This window comes from Hyaena hyaena, unplaced genomic scaffold (genome assembly GCF_003009895.1).
Source record: "Hyaena hyaena isolate Hyena2069 unplaced genomic scaffold, ASM300989v1 scaffold_104, whole genome shotgun sequence".
NCBI lineage: Eukaryota > Metazoa > Chordata > Mammalia > Carnivora > Hyaenidae > Hyaena > Hyaena hyaena.
Window position 1 is genome coordinate 1,209,762 of NW_024080736.1, and position 25,133 is coordinate 1,234,894.

Consider the following 25,133-nt stretch of genomic DNA (forward strand, 5'->3'; position numbering starts at 1 on the left):
CCACCTGACAGTGTGGGGACCGGCATTCGGCATTCCTGTCTGCCGACACAATGTCCGTCCTGTCCCTCGGGCTCTCTGGTCTCCCAGGAGCCTGCGCTCATTTTCCTGTCTTGTCAAAGTAATGCACACTTACCCCGAGGAATGAACTGGGCTGGAATCTCTTTCCCCTGATGAAGGTGCAGTTGGTTGGGGGTTGGGATTCTCTTGGTTGTAGCCACAGAAACCAGCTTCTTCTGGCTGCCTCCCCAGAGAGGACTTTATTGGATGTGGAGGGCCCAAGGGATTGAAGAAATTTAACAGCGAGTCACTGAGAACACCCTGTTCGTGAACGCCCCCATGTCCCTTGGCCCCCAGGTCTCCTCTGCTTTTGATCCAAAATCCAGACTCTCAAAAGAGCTTCTGAAAGGTACAGCTCTTGGGCCAGCTGTGTGTCCAGGACTCCTGGCTGGGGGCAGAGCCATCGGCGTGGCCACTGGGGAGAACTCTGTGTGAGGGACCCATCCCAGAGAAAGGCGCCCCCGCAGGTGCTCTCCGGAGGTACATGAGAGCCTCTGGACGGGCTTAGTGCCAGGCACATGGCCCGCCCTTTCTGTCCCTGTCTCCCCCACCACCCCGAGGCACTGCCCAGCTGTGCAAGAATCCTGGTCCTAAAGAGCTGCCTCAGTTTACCAGAGTGACTCTGCTCTCCGGGTCCCTGGTTTACAGAGACAGAGTGTGAGGGCACAAATAGAGTCCTCTGTGGGAGCCCCGCTGCCTGGAGGAAGGAGCTCGAAGCAGAGCCTCAACAGGCACTGGACGGGAGTCTAGCCCCATTGAAACAGATGCCATCTTCCTTCTGTTGCTGATGGCCAAAGTGACTTCTCTCACCAACGCTCCACTAGCCTGGCTCCAGACTCCGCTATTGCAGGGAAACACCCTTTCGGACCTCGCAACTCACCTCACCTGCTACTAGATGGGGAGGAGGAAGCGTCTTGGAGACAGAGCCCCAGGTCCCCCGCCATCTGGTTGTGCAGATGAGGGAGGAGGCCTGGGGTCCAAGTTGCTGCCACGGTGCAATCCATCCTTCTCTGTTGGAACCCATCCCTCCTCAACGTGGCTGTCTCCCTGTGGCTGACAGTGGGTGAGGGATGAGGCAGACAGGGGCCCCATGTCCCCCACCAGCCTCCCCGCCCCACACTCCCGGCAGCGGCCACAGGGAGGGAAGCTGCGAGTCTGAGCCAGAGTTTAAACGCATCCCTCCTCACAAGGCGCGTCAATGTGAGGGGAGCGACGAAGGGAGCTTGTTAATCCCAGGGGAGCAGAGCCTGCAATCTCCCAGGCAGCTGGGCTCCTCTGGGATGCAAACAAGACCCCCCAAGGGGGCCCTGGGCCGGGGCACAGACCTAACAGGTCATCCTACACCCAGCCAGGCTGGGAATAAAATCACAGCCACGCAGAGCCTCCAGGGACTCGGGCTTAGTTAGTCATGAGGGGGCTCCAGTGGTGCCTCGGAGCCAACGGCATGAAACCCCGTCCCCTCCCCGGGTGATGCAGACACCTCCATGGCTACAGCCCCATCTCCCTTTTTCAGCCTCAGTTTCTCCTCACCCATGTGTGCCTTATTCCAGAAGCTCACTCCCTGAAACTGTCCCAGACACCCCATCCGGCGTTTCTCTTCAATTCTTCAAAACTCCATGAACCCCTCTCCCCCAACTTTCCTCATAGCCCGTGTCACCGGCTCACTTGCTTTAAGGTGACGTATGCATTCATCTCCCCAACGGGGCTGCAAGTTCTTGCCACGTCTTTGGGCTCCCACGGGGCCTGGCATCAATGAATGAATGCTGAGTTACAAGAAAGGGCGGGCAAAGGGCCAAATGAATGGACCATCTATCGAAGGAAAGATCCTGAACAGATCCTGTAGGCTCAAGGAGGCACCCACAATGGCTCTAAGCGATGGAAAGGACAAGCATGTGTGAAATGGGGCCCAGGCAGTGGCAGTAGGTGTCGTGATGTCCAAGGAGACTGGCCAGGCTCTGAATCCCAAGCACTTGGCCATCAAGTGGATGTGAAGGGCTCGGGTCAGTCTGAAGACACCCCCAAGAAACTATATATTGGCCCTCAGGACATCACTAAGACGTGTCCTTCTCAAAGTGCTTTTTCCAACATGGGTCTCGTTGGGCCTCACTTTGGCTCTGAAAGATAGAAAAATATTTCTCCATTTTCTGGATGAGGAAGAGCATTCCTGTCTTCTGCTCGGCAGCCTAGGTCAGGTCCTCGATAGAGTGCTCCCTGGACATAAGTTGGATGAAGAAACTGAAAGTCATGGTGGCTTAACAGGGGCTCACGGAGAGTTGCTCACAAGCTGGGGAGCTGGGGCACCCCCAGGAAAGCCCGGCCCGGCCCACGCTGCCTCTTCAAGCCTGTGGTTTCTCTCCAGGAGTAGTTTCCCAACAGCCTGCCTCGCTGCAGCTGGAGAGAGGCCAGCGTGTGGGAGGACACCGAGCGTGCCAAGTGGGGCATCACAGCCATCAAGAGGGCTCTCTGGAGATAGAGGCGTGGAGGTGGAAGAATGATGAGAGAAGTCTGGGGGAGGGGGGACTCAAGGGAGCTGAAGCGGGGAGTGCCAAGAGCTTGAGGGGTAGGAGAATTCAGGTTCTTATGTCAAAGTCTTAACCCCAGGACCTCGGGCCTTATTTGGAGGTAGGATCTTTACAGAGATAATCAAGTCAAAATGGGGTCATTAGCACAGGCCCTAAACCATATGACTTACATCCTTATGAAGAGGGGAAATGTGGGGCGTCTGGGCGGTTCAGTTGGTTAAGTGTCTGACTTCTGCTCAGGTCATGATCTTACGATTCGTGTGTTCAAGCCCTGCGTCAGACTCTGTGCTGACAGCTCAGAGCCTGGAGCCTGCTTCAGATTCTCTCTCTCTCTCTCTCTCTCTCTTTCTCTCTACCCCTCCCCCTCCCAAAAATAAACAAACATTAAAGAAAAAATTTTTTTAAAGAAAAGGGTAAATTTGGAGACAGACTTGCAGCCAGAAAACACTGTGTGAAGCTGAAGGCAGAAATCAAGGTGATACGTCTACAGGGATCCAGACTGAGGGAGGTAGGGACATGGACTCTGAAGCCTGGTGGCCCTGGTTCGAATCCCAGCTAGGATAATAGCAAATGGTATTACTTATCCTATCTACTTCGCAGGGTTAGGACGAAGATGGACTGAGTTAATAAACGACAAGTGCTTAAATTAGTGCCTGGCATATAATAGGTGCTAAGTAAATCCTTGCTGCTATTCTTACCATGAGGATAATACTCTTCCCACCTACCCACCCATCAACTTGGCCACACTTTGCCCCACCTCCGTTCTCCGCTTCCTTCACAAGGTCCTTTCTGGAAAGGCCTGTATCCTCCTGAAAACGTACAGCACTTTTATCCTACAAGCCCCTCCCGCCCTTTCCCATGGGAATTAGGGTCCGGGCTGGGGGCACCCGACAGAGAAGCAGCTCTGGGAAAACACTGGACTCCCAGTGGAAATCAACGAGGATGGGAAGGCGCAGGCACCCCCCCCCCCGAGCTTCTCCCACACGAGCCACTCTCATGTAAGGACTTGGTCCCTCTGGCCCATGGCCCGGGGGCTGTGACTGGCACGTGATGAGCCAATCCACAGTGTTCAGTGGGGCGAAACCTCCCTCATTGGGACCAGTTAGGAGACCGTCACTTCCAATTATTGTAAAGTCGATTGATAGCTATTTAGAAAAGCAAATGCTGTTCGATTATCTTCCAAAGCATAAAGATGACTTAGCGGGCTCTGCTGGAATGTTTTGGCCCACAGGTGGGTCCCGCCTGGGTCCCGCCTGGGTCCCACCCTCACCCCTCCTCCTCCTCCAGCCTCCAGTCAGCAGCGGCGCCTCCTCTGGGCTTTTTCTACACCTCGTGTTGACCCAGGAGGGCGGGGCGATGGGGATGAGGGTGCTATGCTATCTCGTGTCTGAGCGGCTCTGCAGGGACATCTAGGGCCCCACACCCGAGCCCCCCGACCGCAGCTTTGAGCCCAGCCGTAACTTTGGGACAGAAGCCTACACTCTAAAGAGCCTGTGACCCCTCCCTCTGCCTTCCCGCCCCCATCACCGCCGGAAATGATACTAGAGTCATGTCTCTCCTTGTGCCGTGGGCGCCCCCGGACCCTGCTCCGTGAGGGTGAGGACGTTGCCTGAGACCTTGCAGCTTCAGCCCCTGGAACACGCCGGGCACAGCAGAGGGTGCTCAGTGAAAATGCCATGGAGGGATGAGTGGTGCGACGAAGCCCCACTCGGCACCCCCTTCCGCTCGCCCCTTCTGCTGTACGTTCACGGTCATCCTGCCTTTGAGCCCAAAGGGGTCCTGCCACCATGTCGCGTCCCTTCTCCCTGCCTCCCATAAGTCCTGCTGAGCCAGGGCCGCCTTTTCCAGGGCCTGGAGATGCCATCGCCTCAGGCTCGGTGTCAGGAAACTGTGTCCTTGAAGCTACCCCAGCTTCAAGGCTCTTGGTTGCTATGTGGCTGCAAGTCCTGATCTGTCCCGGGGCAGCAGGCCGGTGGCTGGCACTGCGCCTGCTCGGGGGCCTTGGAAAGGTAGCAGCAGGGCTGGGGCGCCAAGAAGGTGGATTCCGGGGGCCGCGGCTCTGCCACGTGCGCCCCAGGCGTGCCCCGAGCCTCTTCTTTAAAAGGGAGCAAAGAAGACTTTCCAGCTAAGGTCGAGTGCCTGGTCACTCAGAACTGGGCCTCCGCAGGGCGGCTCGTTCTTCCGTCTGCAAAGGAGCAAGACCACAAAGGCAGACGGAAGGTGCCCAGGGTGCGAATGCCAGGGGTCGAGCCTGGGCGGCGGTCCCGGGGAGAAGGCATGGGGGATGGCTGGGGAGGGCGAAACGGAGATAGAGGGAGAGCCAGGGCCTGGGGCGTCCCTGAGGCCACCACCACTTGGCTGGGTCCTGTTGGGACCAGAAGCAGGTAGGATGGACCCCAAGGATGGTGGACGGACACACTGGTGCACCAGCTCCCAGCCTCCTGCTCCCCGGGGTGGGGTTACCCTGGGGTGGGGAGGGGGACCCTCACCCTCACCCCTCGATCTTCCAGCTGTCCAAGTGCAGCTCCCCCAGGCAGTGTACCCAGTGCCCTGGGCGACAAGCAGGAAATCATTAGTGCAGCGGAATGGAGGTATCAGCAGGCGGCGCCTGCCCAGAGCTGGCTCCTGCCTCTGTGAATGGTTGGAGTAAGAACCGGGCAGACAGGTAGGAAGGAGGCGGGGCAAAGGGTGTCTGTGTCCTCAGCAGGTGTCCGTTGCTGAGTGTTGGTGAGGATCGGATGAAGTCAGACTTCTGGAAATGCTTTGCAAGCAATAAAGGAACCCAGGCATGATCACTGCTATTATTGTCACGCTGTACCATTCTTCTGTCCAGGATCCCCCCAATTACGAGAGGCCCCTGAGGTGGCCCGTGGTGGAGGCTTCCGTCAGATGCCAGCATTCCGGAAATGAGTCACACGGTGCCCGATTCTTCCTGCGCTGCCTGGGACTTTCTCTGGTTTCAGCACTGAGATCCTACTCTCCCAGGACCCCCCCAAGTCGTGGGGGCCGGTCACCCTAGCTGCAGAGGGGGGCACAGCTTAGAAAGAGGGCAACGGGGACATAGTCACCAATGGGAGACGACGGTGCCTCCCACCCCCGTGGCCCCCACCTCACTCACCTGCTGCCACATCTGAGCGCATCTGTGGCCAGAAGCGCCGTCACGTTTTCACTAGGAATCAGAATTCCATTTCTTTATCTTCCTTTCAGTAAGCCCTATTGGCTTATTTTCAGACGTTGTAGGAAATGTAAAGAAGCAAGCTTTAATTCACTCATAACCCTATCACCCAGAAGTAAAACTCTGAACATTTTAACCATATTTCTTTCCAGATGTTTCCTTTGCCTTTAGGAATACCTTTCACAGAAGTGGTTTATGAGGGCCATAGACGAATGGCTATATTAACAGAGGCACGAACTCCCATATCTTTTCTGCACAAAGGAGTCCTAGGATCTCAGAGCAGGGGAGCCTCCCTGAGCCTAGTTCTTGAGTTTTATAGATGAAGAAATAACTCACCTGCGGCCACATGGCTAACAAAGTCTCTTCACACCAGTGGTTTTCCTGACCCTCAGGAAGGAGAGGGCCACCATGACTCTGGAAGAATGGGCCAGCCAGCCCAGGAGTGCCTCAGGATTTCTGCAGTGTGGCCTATCCAGGATCTCATAATTAAGTACCCTAAATATCACTTAATACATAACATGGCAAATAGCCTGCTCACAGAGAGAGAATGCGTGTGACGTGGATTGGAAATGGCTTTCTCTCTTATCTCTCACATCAGCCATTAGTTTTCTCCCTATCAAATGCCTTGGGCCAACACAAACAAAATTAAATTTGACAGTGATAAATGTGAAGTCCTTAGGAATAGACACTCCACTCAACAAAAACAGGTTGGGGAAACGTGAGCCAGTTCTTGAGGAGCCTGAGGTGACATGAGATCCCATTAACAGAAGCATAGAGTCCAGAGGAGAGGAGGGGACAGCTCTGCTGTACCCTGAAACATTGGGTTTGGTGGTGGGAGCTGGACACCGAGAGTTGGAAGCTGACCCAGAGCAGGGGGCCAGGCCGGAGAAGTCTCTTGGAACCATCAGTGAAGAAACGATCGAAGGAATTGAAGATGTTTGATCTGGAGAAGACATTCATTCAGGGGAAATGCCCAAATTCTTGACTCTGGGGCAAGGAGCAATCTCTTTCACTGTCCACATACTAAAGACAGGGGGTGCCTTCTTCTCCACAGCCCCCCTTTTTTAGACTGGGAGCGGGGTTAGGCTTCCTGCCTGTTAATAAGATGTGGCCGGGGGAGGGGGGGGTGTCTAGCACCTTGTCCTCAGCTTTGGGCCTCACCCGCACATCCCAGGCAGCCAGAAAAGTAGTTTTGCTTCCATCCTGTCTGACACAATTCTTCCCTTCAATGATTTGAGGGGTCCGCCCATGATAGAGGGATTCTCTTATTCCCAGGGATTATAAACGGCCGGTGGATGGAGTTTTATAAAGGCAGATGATCTTTCAGGAACTTCAACGCTAAAGCTGTTTAAAAACGGGATGCCTTGGTGGGGCACCTGGGTGGCTCAGTTGGTTAAGCATCTGACTTCGGCTCAGGTCATGATCTTGCGGTTCGTGAGTCTAAGCCCCGCATCAGGCTCTGTGCTGACAGCTCAGAGTCCAGAGCCTGATTTGGATTCTGTGTCTGACTCTCTCTGCCCCTTCCCTGCTCATACTCTGCCTCTGTCTCTGTCTCTCAAAAAGGAATAAATGTCTTAAAAACAATTTTTTTAAAGGAATGCCTTGGGAGGTAGTGAGGTCCCTGTGGCTGGCAGCCACCAAAATGAGAGATACCGGGAAGAGGATTCGGGGCCCCAAAGGGGACCATGCACCAGATGACCAGCAAAGTTGCTTTGGAAGCCTGAGCCTGTGAGACTGTGTGTGTTTCACTGCTGCACACGAGACAACTCCTTGCCCTAGTAACCGTGACTTGCTCGCCTTTGCCCATGGCTCCCAGAGCTGACTGAGGAGCAGGCAGATGGAACAGAGCTGTGAGGAGGGTACTGTCACCTTCCTGGAAGGCTGCGCTCTGCCAGATGAGTGAATGAGGCCCCTTGCACTCTCTCCCGCACAGCACAACCCCGTGTGAGCATCTTAGAGCCTCTGTAACTTCATAGTACTTCAACACATCCTTCCTGGGGGGGGGGGGGGATAATTCAACCCACAGTGATGCCCCTTCCTTCAGCCTGTGCATAAGAGCTAGGTGTGGAAGGAGGGGAGGAGAGAGGAAAGGAAGGGGAAGGAATCCATTAGAGGAAGAGTGAGCAGCCCTACAGGCATGTATTCAATGTATCTCCGAGCACAGTTGTATGCAGCGGGGTCTACAGTGCATGATTCTACGGTAGAGCTGAATGGATACTCCATAACTCTGGATGGCTAGGCAGCAACTAAAAAGAATGTGTTTTAAATAACAGGCAATACACAGTTCTACTTACAATTTCTATCAAATATAAAATATCCCTCATAAAATGTAGAGTGTGCGTTTAGCAAAATATGTTGAAGGGGCATCTGGAACAAAGGTGTCTGTATGCAAGCCGACAGTTCAAACCCTGAGTTTTGCTTTCCGATGGAATATAGAAATATATTTCTTGCCTCATTTCTGCAGAAGCATCTTTCTCTCTCACATTATCAGTGTCGGAGCAAGTTTTCGCCCCCAGACTCTATGCTATTTCTCTCTAGGATTTTCAGCCACTGTTGGATTAGTATCAACCTATTGTTTTTTATTAAAAACAGACAAAAGTTGGGGCACCTGGTTGGCTCAGTCGGTTAAGTGTCCGACCTCAGCTCAGGTCATGGTCTCACAGTTGGTGAGTTCGAGCCCCACATCTGGCTCTGTGCTGACAGCTCAGAGCCTGGAGCCTGCTTTGGATTCTGTGTCTCCCTCTCTATCTCGGCCCCACCCCTGCTTGTGCTCTCTCATTAATAAACATTAAGGGGCACTGGGTGGCTTAGTTGGTTAAGCGTCCGACTTTCGCTTAGGTCATGATCTCGCGGTTCGTGGGTTCGAGCCCCACGTCGGGCTCTGTGCTGACTGCCAGCTCAGAGCCTGGAGCCAGTTTCAGTCTGTGACTCCCTCTCTCTCTGACCCTCCCCTGCTCATGCTGTCTTTCTCTCTCTCCTAGAAATAAAGAAATAAAAAAATAATAAAAATAAATAAACATTAAAAAATATTTTTAATAGGCAAAAGTTTTGTTTTAAGTCAAATCTATAGGTTCTGGTCTGGAAAGATGTTTGTACATATTGCTAAATGAAAAAAGTAAGTTGTGGAGTGAAGTGTGGTGAATAATTCTGTTTAAAAAAAAAATAGGGATATAGCCATCCTTGAAATCCATTTATCAGTCCGTTATAAAACCAACCTCAGCAGTTGTACTCCTGGGCATTTATCCCAGAGAAATGAAAACTTAGGTTCACCCCAGAACTTTTCGTGAATGTTCATAGCAACATTATTAGAAATATCTGGACATCAGAGGTGTAATCACTGGGAACAATCAGATGTCACCAACCGTGGTACATTCATGCCGTGGAATATTGCTGTTCAATAAAATGAAACAAACTGTGGGGGCGCCTGGGTGGCTCAGTCGGTTAAGCATCTGACTCTCGATTTCGTCTCAGGTCATGATCTCACCGTTCAGGAGCTGGAGCCCCACATCGCAGTGCAGAGCCTGCTTGAGATTCTGTCTCCCTCTTTCAATGCCCCTCCCCTGCTTGCTCTCTCTATCGCTATCAAAAATAAATAAAAGAGAAAGAAAAAAGAAAGAAAGAAAAGAAACAAACTGTTTATACACATAATAACCTGGATGAATCTGGGGAGAATAATGCTAGGTGAAAAGAGTCAATCCCAAAGGTTATATGCTCTACGATTCCATTTATGGAAAGAACATTCTTGCAGTGACGGCCCTGTACAAATGGAGAACACCTTAGCGGTTGCCGTGGGTCAGGGATGGACCAGGGGGCAGCAGGAAGGTGGGTGTGAGCAACACGAGGGACCTTCCAGGTGGTAGAAGTGTTCTTTAACTTGACAGTAGCAACGTCAGCATCCTGGTTAGTTAGGATAGTATGATTTTGCTACATGTAACCATTGAGGGAAACTGGGTAGAGGGTTCATGAATTCCTTCTTAGAACTGCCCTACGTCTACCATTATCTCCAAGTAAAAAGTTTACTTAAAAACATGAGGGAGGGGCACCTGGGTGGCTCAGTCGGTTGAGCGTCTGACTTTGGCTCAGGTCATGATCTCGTGGTCTGTGAGTTCCATCCCTGCGTCAGGCACTGTGCTGACAGCCCAGAGCCTAGAGCCTGCTTCAGATTCTGTGTCTCTGCCCTCCTCCCCCCTCAAAAATAAACATAAAAAAAAAAAACAAAAAAAATTTTTAAACAAAAAAATGAGGGAGACACCTGGGTGGCTCAGCCGGTTAAGCATCCCACTCGGTTTCGGCTCAGGTCGTGATCTCACAGTTTGTGAGTATGAGCCCTGCGTCCGGCTCTGCACTGACAAGCCTGCTTGGGATTCTCTCTCTCTTTCTCTCTCTCTCTCAAAATAAGTAAACTTAGGAAAGGGGGGGCTCACATACATGTACCTGTGTAGGTGTGCACAGGGAGATGTGGGAAGATACACAGCAGGCTGGTTGGCCTCTGGAAAATGAGTCTGAAGAGAGATTATTTATTTTTCATGTCAGCCCCTAACTATTTGACTTGTTCCAACAAGCATGTGTGTGACTTGGTAGTTTTGTTTAGACCCGTAAGGTGGCCCCAAAACACTGTGGGGAGAGGGAGGACCAGTCAAGAGCTCCGCCTGGCCCTCACCCACGTCTGGAAAACCCTTGCTCTGGAATTCCACAGACGTCTTGAATCTGGGGTGTGGGAGCCAGGAGCGAAGGCAGAGCGTGGCTGGCCCACTCTGCCTTCCGTGTCTCCTGCTTTCCGGCCCCCGCTCCCCCGCCGACACCACCAGTGCACCCTCGTGCTGTTTCCTGTCACTCCCAACCTCTCATGACTCCCCACCACCCCCAGGCACTCAGGGAAGACGAAAGACCCACAGGGGAGGGAGCAGAGGGTAGGTGATTTCTGGGTCCAGCGCCAGCCAGCGAAGCGTCCCTGAGCCGTCATCAGAGGCCAAGAATCATCTAGTGCCTTTCAGGTGTTGCCTCTTGCGATTCTAAGATCCCCAGGAGATAAAGGGATTGTGGTTGTGCCCATTTTCCAGATGAGGAGATGAGGTTGTTCTTGCTTGGCCTGGCAAGGAGAACACCGTCGAAGCACATCCCACTGGGGGCATCTCCGCTGAGACCCACAGTCTGCCTCTCACCGTTCCCTGACCAAACCTGGCCCACCCACCAGTGGTGTCAGGGCCGGTGGGCCTTCAGGAGGCAGGGGTCTTCCCCCAGCACCCTGGCTTTCTGGAGGAGGCAGCTAAGGGAACCGACGGAGGGGAAGGTCTGGGGAGGCAGCTGGCAGGCTAGCTAATCGGCCGACAGGCAGGAGAGCCGTGTGCCCTGAGCTCTCTCAGTCGGAAGTGGGGAGACGGATGCCAGTATGGTGCAGGCCCCGCTTCTGACATTTTGCTTCCAACCGAGAGGTGAGGCTGGGCTGGGGGAGGCCAGCAGGACACCGGGCGGCAGCTGCAGAACAAGAAATGGCCCCTGGTGGAAACAGCCCTAACCCCAGCCACGCGGCGTGTCAGGATGCACTCCTTGCTGAAGAGGAAAGGCTGGGTCGGGCATGAGGGGGTGGCTGGCGGGGCAGGACCTGACTCCCCGTGTGCCTCGCTCCCTGCCCGTGCCCGCTTCTGTGCCGGACGCTTCCAGACTACAGGGGAGCAGATGCCAGGGGAGCAGGCTTCTAGAAGCTTCTAGAAGCGATGACCGGCTTCTCCCCTGCGATTAAGAAATTACCCAGGATGTCCTGCCTCCCACTCTGTGGAGGCTACATCTCAGAAAAGGGCAGGGGGTGGTCCTGGCCTTTCTGGAAGTTTCTCTGGCTGCACGTTCTCTTCCCTCCATCACCTCGATCGAGTGAGGGGATCAGAATCATGTTGCCAACTGTGCAGATTCGGTGCATACCTCAGGGGGGATTTACAACTGTGTTTAAGAGAGAGGAAGGACACACAGACACCACGGGGGCAGATTTCATCCCAGCTCCCCTGACCAGACCCCTACCTGCCGCACACGGGGCCCAGCCCCGCCCCCCACTCCCTGCGTGGGGCCTTCTGAGTCCAGCCACCAAACTTCCTGCCGCTCCCCAGGCTCTGACCCCAGCCCTGCCTTTCCTCGACTTCCTCCTCCCCCCAGAAGTCCCCTCCACCTGTTCTCAGGGGCAAATTCTTTGTCATTTTTTAAGATGGCTCTACAGTCGCCTTGGACAGGGGATCGCATGTCTTGCTTGACACCTCTTGTCCCTGGCTGGTGACCGATGGTGTGCTTTTCACGCTTACAGACGTCCAGACGGGGACCATGGTCACTTCTAGGGCCTTCCTGCCTCCTTTGGTGCTCCTCTGTGTGTGCCCATCCCCACATCAGACCAGGGATGCCGGGATGGAGATTTCTCCTCTCTCCGTGCCCAGGGCCTGCCCAGAACCTGGCGCACACGCAGCACATGGGTCTGGAGTCAGTGGGTGTGTGAGCACACGGAACGCTTACAATGTTCTTTTTCTCCCGTTCTCCCCAGGGATCTATAAAGGCCGCTGCTTCCGGATCAATCACTTCCCAGAGGACAATGATTACGACCATGACAGCTCGGAGTATCTCCTTCGTAAGTGCCAAGCATCATTCGCTTTCGCTGTCTGTGTGGAAGGCGGGGGGAGGGGGGGCAGATGGAGGAAAGACAGGCTCTGTAGGGGTGAAGGGGTGCTGTTCCTTGGATGCTCTTTCTGTCCCTTCCTGATTCAGAAGTGTCAGTTTGGAGGACAGACTTATGTGCAACGCTGCCCTGACATGCTGGGGACCCCAGTGGGGTTACTTGGGGGACAGGCTCGTGCCCGGGGAGACTGAGGCCAAGCTGGTGCAGATGATGGTGTGGGCATTCTGCTTGCCAGGTCTGCTGGTCATGGCTAGTTGCAGAGTTGCCGATCGCTGCCATTGGGCCCGGGGCAAGGAGGTTAATGACGTAGGCTTGTCCGAGCCAAGCATCCCTAGGGGGCCGTGACACCCCAAGCACATTGCCCTCCAGGCCCTGGACCTGCCACACACACCCCGCACGTCCCCAGCATTCTGTTCTTGAAAAATCAGACTGCCTGATGGGGAGCCACCGCGTCTGTTCCTGTCCTGTGGTTTGGGTGACCCCCAGACTGGAGGTCACAGCATATACTGGGCGAGGACAAACCCGTCCGACACCCGAAATCCGGATCTCATCCCTGGGCCTATGAATACCGCCCAGGAAGAAGGCTGGGGCTGCAGCCAGAGAAGGTGCCCGGAAATGGAAGCACAGCACCGTTTGAGGCCACTCCCCCTTCCCCATGAGCCAAAACACACACACACGCAGCTGCTCACGGCATCACCCTGGGGGGCTCGGCCCGGCTTCATTTATGGAGAATCGATAGCAGCGTCCTCAGAGAAGTACAGTTCACTCTGCACCTGCTTGTGGATCATTTTCTTCTAAGAGAAAGGATTTGGGTTGTGAGTCATCTGGTGAAACGGTACAGCAGTGCACCGGGGAGGTGTCAGGAGGCTCTGGCCAGACCCGGAACCTGAAAACATTTGGCCAGATCTGCCTTCCAACCCTCCTCCCTCATCTCCTCTTCCTCCTGCCTGTCCTTTCTTTCTGCTTCCTGGGGGCCAACACAGAGGCAAGCAAATGATATTCCCGAGAGCTGCCACAAATGGCTATGCGGCTTATGCACTGCTCAAAGAAGGCCGCTCATCTAGACTACGGTATAAATGACACTCTTTGGGTTGTACAGTGCACAGCCTGCACAGCCATCTGGGGCGACCCTGGCGCTCAGCCCAGCTGGGGTGGCTCATGACCATCAGCCCAGAGGTCAGACGATGCAGCTTTCTGAGGGTCCAGCAGGAAGCAGACGGCATGCTCAGACGCGGTGAAGGGAGGGTGTTTAGTGAAGCACTATTTACAAAGTGAAGTCAGGGTTAAGGACACTGTGCAGGGGGTGGAGACAGCGGCAGGGCTGCCAGCCACAGGGCGCCCCCCCCCTCCCCCCTGCACTCTTGGGCCTGAGCAGGTGAGGAGGGCAGGCTTGGGAGCCTGGAGAAGGGAAGCCGTGAGAACAGGCCTGCCTGGCAGAAGCTGGGGCTTGTAGGAGGGAGGCAGCCACTCACCGCAGCCTGCAGGAAGGAGGCTCAGGGAGCCACGCTCCCCTGGGCGCTCCCCCGTGCGCTCCCCCCAGAGCCAGAGGCAAGGGGGCCCAGGGATCCCCTGCGTGGACGTGCCTCCCGGGGCCCAGGGCAGGATGCAGAATCAGGGATGTGCAGCACACTCTCCCCTCTGGCTTCGGGCTCCCACCGCCCTCAGATCCCACCTGTGGTGCCTGAGATTGGGGGGCGTGAGGGCGGGGAGGGGCCCAGCAGCGATTTTCCCAAATTGATGGGGACAGCACAGACTAAAGCTCATTTGGGACGGGAGCGCCCTCCTCAAGTGCGCTCTGTGGGCGGGGCCGGGGGGGTCATTCACAAGCCCAGAGATGCCCCAGGAAGAGGAGGGGTGACCCAGGAAGAGGAGGGATGATGGCTTTGGGCCGGTAGCTCCAGCTGCTGACTGAACTGGGGTGGAGGGCAGAGCTAGCTCTCCAGCAAGGGGAGTGTTTCCACTCAGGGGCTTGCCCGAAACAGGGAGCTGGCCCCAACGTGAGACTCGGCGTGCAGGTACCCATGAGCTTCAGCCAGTGGGAGCAGGCAACGTCCTGAGACAGGCCAAGCTCGCGGTCACCATTGCCTTCCCCCTGATTCCCAGTATTTGGGCCACTGGTCCCCAGAGAAGTGTGATCCCCAGAATATGCACAAGCACAGGAGAGAGAGATACGGGGTCCTAAGGGTTCATTTATTCACCCATTTAACAAAAAGTCATGACTGGCCTACTACATGCCAGACACTGTAATAAGCATGTGCGGCGCTGCAGTGAGACGGAGCTCCGCCGCCCCGGAGCCGACGTTTCAGTGGAGAACAGGGAGGTCAGAGAAGGTCACGGAAAGTTCCATGGTGTTTGCCTGTGGGAGTGGCAGCTTAGCCATCCGGGCGTGGGCTATCAACCCTGACAGGTCCAAGGCTGTGCTTCTCACACCCTATCTTCAACAATTCAAGAACAAGGTCGGGGCGCCTGGGTGGCTTAGTGGGTTAAGCGTCCAACTTTCGCTTAGGTCATGATCTCGCAGTTCGTGGGTTTGAGCCCCATGTCGGGCTCTGTGCTGACTGCCAGCTCAGAGCCTGGAGCCTGTTTCAGAGTCTGTGTCTCCCTCTCTCTCTGACCCTCCCCTGCTCATGCTGTCTCTCTCTCTCTCCTAGAAATAAATAAAAAATAAATTAAAAAAAAAACTGAGGAAGAAAAAAAAAAAGAACAAGGTCAACCTCCCGACCATGCATTCTGAAGTCTTCCAGAGAAACCAGGCTTGTGCCTTGAGTTACATCACTGTCAGGGGCGCTTGCTCCCCACCCTGGGGCTCTGGCAGAGCCCCCACTGGTTGGTCGATCCACGGGCAGGTGTGAGGTCTGAGGGGTCACACCTCCGCCCCGACACACACTCTGCCATGTCTTTTCCACTGGCCCTTCTGGCCCCCGGGGTTCCAATCCATCCGACCCTGGTTCCTGGGGTCCCCTTTCCGGGTTCCGCATTTCCCATCAAGTAGTCGATTTCTGTGCCGAGCCCCGCGGTAGGGACGTCAGGGCTGCAGGGAGGGCCCCGTGTGCCTGCGGGTGAGTGAGAAGGAGGTACCCATCCAGACAAGACACAGCTTCTCTCCAGGGCTTGATCTGGCCTTGAGGCATGGCCCGGGCCTCAGCCTTGCTCGTCCCTCGGGTCGGCACAAGACCCGGCCTGCACCACTGTCTACGGCAACCCCAGCTGGCTTGTGCACACCCGGAGCTCTGGGAGGAGCCTGCGTGGCGAAGGAGAGGCACACTCATACTTACCTGGGCAGGATGGGTGGCTCTGAGCCGGGTCTGACCTCAGCGACCTTAGAGGCCCTGGGCCCCCTTCTCCCCAGCCCCTCTGACCCGCCTGCAGAACGAGGGCAGCCAGGGGGAGCTGAGCCCCAGTCTTCTGGCCAGTGTGTGTCCGAGGCACGTTTCCAAAGTCCACGGGAAACCTCCTCCCGGAGCCTGCGGCTGTAAGAAGGCAGAGCGGGGAGGAGGGGGTGCTGGAGAGAAGAGCTTTATTTAATATCCCCAACAAAGCCCCCTCTGTGAAGTGGGGCACACTGGGGAGCTTACAAGAAAGGAGACAAACGCTGCCTTCAGAGGCTGAAAGGCCACAAACTGGCTCAGCTGGCTCAGGAGTCGGTGCCTGCCAGGGCTCCCCGACTCTGTCCCCTGCCGGGGCCACCAAGGGTCCATGGTGCCAGGATTTCCACTGGGCTGGGGGACCTGCAGGCGCATCAGGAAGGCTGAGCTCAGGGCTCCTCCTGATGCCCCACTTCCCTTCCTCCTGGCCCTTCCAGCCAGATGTGAAGGAAGGGGGATCCACATCCCCAAAGCCCCAAGTGCAGAAAGTGTATTCTTTTCGTAGGGCCGCCATGATACAGCACCTCACACTGGGTGGCTTGAAACCACGGGAATGTACTGTGAAGTTACTCTCTTGCGGTGTGGACGCTTGAGTCTTCAATGGGCCATTGGCAGGGCCAGGCTCCCTCCACAGAGCCAGGGGGAGAATCAGTCCTTGTCTCCAGCAGCGCCTGTCGGCTCCTCATACTTCTTGACGTGGGGTTTAGGATTAGGGGTGAGGGATCCCTCCTGCCTCTGCCTCTGTCTTCACACAGCTTCTCCCCTGCCCGTGTCTCTTCCTCTGCCCACAAGGGCACTTGTCATTGGATTTAGGACCTACCCTGATGTAGGATGGTGTCCTCTTGAGATCTTTAATGTCGTCATATCTGCAAAACACCTCTTTTCCAAATTAAGTTTCATTCAGAGATTCCTGGGGTTAGGACTTGGTCATATCTCCTGGGGAGTGGGCTGCAATTCAGCCCCTACGGATGGGTATCACTAATCTCCCCAGGTTATGAAACAGGAGACTTGGGGCACCTGGGTGGCTCCGTCACGTAAGCAGCCAACACGATTTCAGCTCAGGTCGCGATCTCACAGGTTGAGTGTGAGCCCCATGTCGAGCTCTGTGCTGATAGCGCGGAGCCTGCTCAGGATTCTCTCTCTGCCTCTCCCCAGCTCATGAGCACATGCTCACTCTCTCACTCTCTCTCTCTCTCTCAAAATAAATTCAAAAACTTCTTAAAAAAAAAAAGAGAGGGGACCTGACGTCAGAAGTTAGCCGCTCTGGTCAGCGGCAGAGTGAGTGTGCAAATCCAGCTTGGCTGGACATTGAGTCCACACACGTCCCACTGTGTTGAGCCACTGCCTCCTCTGTGACCTCAGGAGGCCCTTATCTGACCCCGGGCCAGGGGGTAGGGGGCGCGATGATAGCAATGATGGCCCTGGAGATCAAGGCTGTCGCTCAGGAAGTGCATGCTATGGCCAGGCCCCGTGGGGAGCCCCTTACACGTACAAAACCAACCGAAGGAGGGAGGTCCCTACTACCAGCTGCTTTCCACAAATGGGGAGGCTCAGCATTAGGTGAAGCAACTTGACCCGAGCCACAGAGCCAGCCTGTCCCAGAGCAGACCCAGACCCACCTGAGGCCAAGGGCTGTGTCCTCAACCACCCATTAGAGCTGCCTCTCACGGACACCACTTCCCAGCCTTCCAGACATTCCTTAGAGTCCGAAGCCGTGAGAGGCTCAGGGTGAGGTGGCGGCGTCTAAATGAAAGACAGACCAACGTTTTCAGGGCTGGTGTTGTGACTCCCCGATACCATGGAGAGAGGGGCTCTCCTGCCTTCTGGCTGCAGACGTGGGGTTCACACCCAGGGAGAGCCTTGTGGGCACACGTGACTCCAGGCCCCAGCCGTGGCTTGAGTGCCGTCAAGCTGCCGGCACAGGGCCAGCTCCCGACCCGCTGTGGTCTGCAGGGCCTTCTGGGAAGGAACCTTCAAAGTCAGGAGGAGGAGGGCCCCGGGCTTCAGGGCTCCTGGCCACCGCTGGCTGCCAAGCCCGATGGCGGCCGCCCTCAGCGCCCCCTGCTCTGTCTCCCTCCCGGCCCAGGCATCGTGCGCGCCTCCAGCGTCTTCCCCATCCTCAGCACCATCCTGCTGCTGCTCGGCGGGCTCTGCATCGGCGCCGGGAGGTTCTACAGCCGCAAGAACAACATCGTCCTGAGTGCCGGCATCCTCTTCGTGGCTGCAGGTGAGTCGCCCGGTCTGTTCCGCCCGCCCAGGGTGCGCGTCCCGGGGCGCCCGGGGCGGGGAAGCGGACCCAAAGTCATTGTTCCTCATGGATTTCAAACGTCTGGGTGGGGGGAGGCTGCTCAACAGGCACAAGGGGCTCCTCTCTGGGGTGGTGAACCTGTTCCGGAACTAGATGGAGGTGGTGGTGCACAACACTGCAGATGTTCTAAATGCCACTGAATTGTGCACTTGGGAGGGTTAGCTCGTGCTATGTGAATTGCATGCCAACCAAGAAAATAAATAGGACCAAGTGTGCAAAGTGCCGGTGCCTTATAAGCCTGGCTGCATGGGGGGGGGGGGGGGGGAGAGCAGGACGTACTCAGAGGAAGCCAAGACCTGAAGGAGCTGAGCGAAGGGTGAAGGGGGTGCAGAACCGAGAAGGGTGCACCGCAGAGCCACCCTCGCTGCGACCCAGAGAGAACCCACAGAGCTCCGGGTGACAGTGACACAGGCCCTCCTAACTGGTCCAGAGTGACTTGACACTGTCCCTCCTCCGAGCCCCGCTGGAGAGGCTTCAGTGCATGTGTCACCACTGCCAATGTGCGGGGAGTCCAGGCCGGAAGCGGGCCTCACAGCGGACCAGTGCTGGCAGGTTGCGTAGACATGGTCCCGCAGAGAACTCGGGTTTTCCTGCCTGGGTCTCCGATAAACTTGCAACAGGGGACCCTGTCAGGAAAAACAGGACATGCCTGACGTCCTAGTAAGTAACTTCGAGATATGTCACCAAGTTGAGTAATCCTTTCCTCAGTTGTTAACAAAGCTCCTTGCCCTGCCTTGTCCGTGTTTTTGCTTTCTAAGCACCTTTTGTCTTACCCCAGCCTGGCGGGGCGGCCCTTAGGCGGCCTGGTCTCCGCCTCCTACGATGGCCCAGCAGTCCCGTGAGGGTGATAACGAGCATCCCAGGACCATGGTGGTGGTTGGTGGTCAAGCGTCCTCTGCTGGGCGGGGCGGGGGGGGGGGTCGCCTCACGCGCCCGCCCCGTCTTGTCCCCTCCTTGCGGTCTCTCTCAGAGACGGAGGGTGACTCCAGGACCAAAGCAGTGAAGGGACTGGTTCAAAAGCTGTCAGCCAGATTCTTATGGTCCTGCCTCTACGTCACTTCCCACTTTTGTGTCCTCCCAGAGCAATAGATTGTGTGTGTGTGTGTGTGTGTGTTTCCCGGAAGGGGCTGTATGTGTGTCAAGGGTGTGCGGTGTGCATGTATGTGTGTGTGTTAGCAAGAAGTGCCCGAGTGTCGGGGCCTCTTCTTGGCCAGGTCCCCCTCCTTTTCTTTCTTGTCCCCTTCAGGCCCAGAGGTGGGAGGAAGGCAGCACCCCCCATTCTCTCTCCTCCTTGGAGCCCCCAGATTTGCACTGACACCAGCCACCACGTACTGCCGCCACAGTTCCAGGGCTCAGTGAGCACAGCCACCTCATCCCAGATTTTGAGGAGGTGGCCCAAGTGGCCCAGGTGGCTTCCCTGAAGCCATATGGTGGCAAAAACACAGGCTGTGCCCACGGCTGTCCGCCTCCAAAGGTGCTCTCTGCCGTGGCCCGTCTCCCCAGAGGGAGCCATACAAGGCCACATGCAGATGTTTTCGGTCCCTGGAGCAGCTACGGTGTCCAGGGCCCTGGCTGAACCAGGATTCAAATCCAGGCAGCTTGGCTCTGCTGACTCACTTAAAATAAGATTAAAGTAAGTAAGGACAGCAGGTGGCTGTGTCTCACCTCTCAGACCAGCAAAGGTCCAGCACTTGGATATCAATTAGAGGCTGTGGATACCCCCCATAGTTGTACTCGTGCGTGTGTGGAATGGTGTGGACACAAGGAGGTCCCTGGCAACCATGTCCCAACGGAGGGCTGGCAGCCACCTGACGTCCACAGCAGAGGCCTGGTTAGACGCCCACGCAGCGGGTGCTCTGTGCACCAAGAAAGACAAGACAGCTCTCTGTGGCCTGACACAGAACCGTCTGCCAGGTGGACTCTTAAGTGAAAAAGCAAAGGGACAAAGAGTATTGTGCAAGGAGAAAAAGAGATGTGTGTGTATATATGAGAGAGAGACAGAGAGAGAGAGAGAGAGAGCAATAGAGAGGGCAGGAGGGAGAGAGACTAGATATCACAATGATATAAGAAAGAACAGGGGCGCCTGGGCGGCTCAGTCAGTTAAGCCTCTGACTTTGGCTCAGGTCATGATCTCACGGTTTGTGAGCTGAAGCCCCGCATCGGGCTCTGTGCTGAGAGCTCAGAACCTGGAGCCTACTTCGGATTCTGTGTCTCCCCCTCTCTCTGTCCCTCCCCTGCTCACGCTCTGTCTCTCTCTGTCTCTCAATAATAAATAAAAACGTTAAAAAATTAAAAAATAAATAAAACAAGAAAGAAGATAATAGTAACCACCCTCAGGGGGGGAACTGGGTAGCTAAGTGCCCGTGGTTTACTGGACACCTCATCTGAACTTTTACTTTGTTACCCATTCAAAACCAGTTACTTAAGAGAAAAGTTAGCAACCAGAGTAAAGCAATACTTATCCAAGGGAGGGTGGACACAGCCTCTCCTCCGCCGTCCTGTCCTTTGTCCAGCTGTGGGTCTAACGTCTGCCTCCCTCCCTCCCACCCCGTCTCCTGCCTCTCTTTCAGGCCTCAGTAACATCATAGGCATCATCGTCTACATTTCCAGCAACACCGGCGACCCAAGCGACAAGCGTGACGAAGACAAAAAAAACCATTACAACTACGGCTGGTCATTTTACTTTGGAGCCCTGTCCTTCATTGTGGCCGAGACCGTGGGTGTCCTGGCTGTGAACATTTACATTGAGAAAAACAAAGAGTTGAGATTTAAGACCAAACGGGAGTTCCTCAAGGCTCCCTCCTCGTCTCCCTACGCCAGGATGCCGAGCTATCGGTACCGGCGACGACGCTCAAGGTCTAGCTCGAGGTCCACCGAGGCCTCTCCGTCCAGGGCGGCGTCTCCGGTGGGCCTCAAGATCGCAGGGGCCATCCCCATGGGCGAGCTGTCCATGTACACGCTGTCCAGGGAGCCCCTGAAGGTGACCACCGCCGCCAGCTACGGCCCCGACCAGGAGCCTGGCTTCCTGCAGCTGCACGACTTCTTCCAGCAGGAGCTGAAGGAAGGCTTGCACGTCACCATGCTGAACCGGCGGACCACCCCTGTGTGAGCCCCCCCCCTCTCAGCACCGGCCTCTCCCCAGAACAGCGGTCTCGATCCCACAGGAGGGCATCTGACCCTTAGGATGGACCAACAATGGACTGAAGCCAAAACCCAACCCTCCCTCGTCTCCAGAAAGTGTCGTGGGCTGGCTTGGGGTGAAGCTCGGGGGGACGGGAATTGGAAGCTGAAGGCTGACTTTATCCCCCCGAGGGGGCGTCTGATGGCCCAGGATTCTGAAATCTCCGGAGGCTGCATGGCCTTAACCAACCTGGGAAAGCAAAATTGAGCCATTATCTCCTCTTGGAAATAATTCTTGCCAGAAGAATGGGCTTTCAGAGCCCTCCCTCCCTCCCTGCCTGGGTTGAGGGGCCACCGGGAGAGATTCACCAGGCACATGGGGACCTTTGGACACTGGTCAGCTGCTGTGTCTGTGAGCAGGAAACAAGGAAGCCGAAACGTGCCCCGTTCCTGTCTGTTTCTTGCCCTCTCTCTATCTCTCTCTCTCTCTTTCTCTCTGGCAGTGCCCAGTTGTTGAAATAACAGTGATCCTGAGGAGAAAGCCCTGTGGCCAACTGGTGCTTTGGCCTTTGTGCTATCCTGGGGCCGGCTTCCCTCAACCTGAGGAGACCAGAGTCTGGAAGTTTCCATGGGTCTGAAGGACAGTGTCCATATGGCCTCTTGCTGTGTCCCTCCCCACACTGACCCTCCTCAGAGCAGCTCTGTCCTTCCTCGGGGAGCAGAAGGGGCAGACCTCCATCACCACCGGCGTTGGGTGACAGGAGCCTGAACTTCTGTTCAAGAAAGGGAGACCCGAGGGTGAACGGCGGCCAACACATCAGAACAAACATCCATTTCCTAAGTGGTTATTAATCATGACGATCGCAAGTAAAGGCCAGGGGAGCGAGTTACCCTCAGTTCTTCGTCTTAATGACGGCAGCAGCAGCCCCTCCCCCACACCCAATATTGTCATTTATCCTGCCACCTCTCTGAAGGGCTCAGGCGAGGGAGGTCGGGCAGTTTGGATGAAAAGGCCACGCTGTGCTTTCCTTCCTCGTCACGAGAGGGACATCTCAGCATCTGCCTCCTCGGTTCCACACTGGACGTTTTCTTCCAACCACAACCTTCTCTTCCCGTCCCGATGCAAGTGGAGAACACGGAAGCGTATGTGGGTTCTGAAGAAAAACTTTCCGGAACAGGGAGCTCACCCTCTTTTATAAAAAACACGTGCTTTCTAAAGACAAAATCCTTTCTTACTTTTTGAGACTTGGTCATCCGATCTCGAGCGGTCGTCTGTGGGCCCGGTAGCTGTCATCCTTAGAAGTGACAAGTGAATTCTTACCTCAGCCACCTGCTCGCCGACCCCCCTGGGCGGACTCAGCCCCTAGGAGTCGAGATCTGGGTCATGGTCATCACCATCATCCTTCACCCCCAGAGAGAACATCGCTCCGGGGACCCCTCACCTGACTGCCCGGGAACGCCGGCCAGCTGAGGCGCGGTGTGCCGGGGACCCTTTGCGCTTGCTCGAAACCCCTTCCTCCCATTGAGGTTGGCTTTGTGTGGTGGTTTGTCCAAGCATGTGCAGCAGTGAGTGCTGGAGCGTCAGGCTCGTGGCCTGCCCTGCTGGGGTCCAACCCCATCCCGTCCCGCCCCCACCCCTGCCCTGACCGCCCTGGGCGCCCCAATCCCCTACCTGTGACACCATCTTACCAGGCTCGAAGGAAAGGGGGCAACCTCTGGGAACCCATCACCCAGCAAGGTCCCCAGACTCTTCTGTCACTTCCCAAAGCAAGGCAGCCGTGCTGTTTCTTCCACATAAGTCACCTCCACACCTGCTGCCCTGGAAGTTTCTATCATTTCATGGAGAAAGCTGTTGTTCCAATGAATCCTACCTCTCGCCCAGTCCCAGGCAGAGAATGTGGGGCCCACTCTAGGGACCAAGAAAGCGTAGAAAGAAGCAACAAGGAAGGACAGGAGAGCAGGGAACAGAACAACCTCAGAGCCCCTGGTCTTCATAGCCTTTCTCCCCACCCCGCCCCAGGCTCCTGGACCCCCTGCCTGGTGTGCCCCTCCTGCTCACGCCCCTCAGCCAGGGACGCCTGGGGAAGTGGGCGGAGCTAGCTCCCTGCCACCTGTCAGTCTGAGACCCTGCGGAGGGGGACGCAGTGGCCTGTGCCCACCTCCTCCCTTCCCACCACCCTCCCCAACCAGCCCCTGTGTGTTTCGCCAGTTAAGCACCTGTGATTCCTGTACCTACTACTGGTTTGGGGTTGTTAGTTCTGTCTTTTTTTTAATTAAATAAAAACCTTTTTAAAATGTTCTCTTCTTGATGTAGGGCGGGAAGGGGTAGAGCTCCCTTTGAGGCGTTGTGGGCACTTAGGGCAAATGGTGTCCCTTCTGGGGGACACTTCTTCCAGGAGAAGAAGGAGGGAGGGTGGACCCTGTACTGGCCAAGGTGGGCTTCTCCGGCTTTCGTCCAGGTCACCAGCCGCCTCCCTGGCACCGCCAGCTGGTTTCAGACGGCTGAGTGGTACCGTCAAGGTGTCTTTTGACAGATGGGCTGGAAGCTGGATAGGCCACCCCTGGTGTGACGCGGGCACCTGGGCAGATGAGCAAGCCAGCCCTGCCTTCAGAACCTGCTGGGCGGGAAGCAGCCAGGCAGAGCCAGAGGCTCAGAGGCCCTAAACTGCCTGGCGGGGTTTCTAACAAGTCAGCCTCCCTTCCCCTCCAAATTCTGAAATGATTAATAAGTAAAAAAGGCCAAGTACCAAAATGACTGGTAAAGCTGGACCAGAGAGCGTGGCTCCAACCAGAGGCCAAATGGAGCCAAGCCATCGGATCTCAGGCCCAGCAGCTGGCTGCCACTGCCCCCAGCCGCCAGGAGGAGCCAGAGAGAGGGACCGGGTGGCCCCTCCGGGCAGGACAGGGCTGACACTGTGACAGGCCCCCGCGGGCCACAGTGGATGCCTGCTGTAATGCAGCAGGTTCACCCCTGCGCGGGGGGCACTGGCTGGATGCCACCTCTACCCTCTTGGGAGGCATTACGAGGGATGATTGGTGTCCTCCGCCACTTCTGCCCGAGCTACAGTCCAGGGGACACGTACATCCAACTACACATTCCCAAGACCTCGAGTTTTCCTCTTGAGCATCACAGGGTCTGCTGCTCCTCCTGGAAGCCGGAGGCACCAAACTCTGAGCGTCCAGAAGGCCTTTCCTGGTTCCAGCAAAGGGAGGCCACGTCCCCGCTCGTGTGGCTGCAGGAACCGTTCCCAGCCTCTCTGAACTTTCACCCCTGGCTTTTTAGCCCCCTTCCTCCCGCCTGGGATGGGTATGTGGGGGAACTGATGTCCCAGATGCGCTGAGCCACCAGGTGCCAGGGCCCGGTGAGCTCAGCCCTGCACCCCCACCAACTGACCCTCTGCCAGGCTCCAGACTGAAGGCTCTGCCAGCCCGAGCCAGTGCTGCCCGGCACCAGCCCCGCGTGCCAGACCTGCTCTGTCTCCTGTTTATTCTTAGCCCTCAGGAAACTCTGTCTCAGCACAAGAATCCCATGGCGGTCCGGGCAGGGCCCGGCCTCCAATGTGGGGCTCACGTGGTCACGAATTTCTGTCAAGTAAAAACTCGGTCTCCCTAATTTGCAGGGTTAGATCCACAAGAACTGATACAGAAGCAAATGTTCTCACTCCCTACCCAAAATGCCGCTCCAAGCCCCCCTCCAGCCCAGAAGCCCCCATCCTTCCCTTCACTGATGCTACTCAGAATAGGCGAAACGCATAACCAGCAACCCCCCCACCCCCCGGTCCTAGATGGCTTAATGCAATAGAAGCTTGCTTCTCACTCATATAAAGTCCAGTCGACGGGGTGGAGGGTGGGGGTGTCCTGTGCTCCACGGCCTCATTCAGAGCTACAGGACCGTGTCGTGGAAGCTCATTCTTCTTCAATAGAGGCTTCCGAG

General features: G+C 56.0%; 1 protein-coding gene across 1 annotated transcript in view; it reads left to right on the top strand.

Annotated features, from left to right (window-relative positions):
- Positions 1 to 23,498, top strand: part of CACNG4 (calcium voltage-gated channel auxiliary subunit gamma 4) — a 59,521-nt gene extending 36,023 nt beyond the window's left edge. The window contains exons 2-4 of the mRNA XM_039235976.1: positions 12,275 to 12,358; positions 17,858 to 17,998; positions 20,650 to 23,498. Coding sequence (XP_039091907.1) covers positions 12,275 to 12,358; positions 17,858 to 17,998; positions 20,650 to 21,188 — 764 coding nt within the window. The 3' untranslated portion in view covers positions 21,189 to 23,498. The remainder of the gene's footprint in view (positions 1 to 12,274; positions 12,359 to 17,857; positions 17,999 to 20,649) is intronic.
- The last annotated feature ends 1,635 nt before the right edge of the window (positions 23,499 to 25,133 follow it).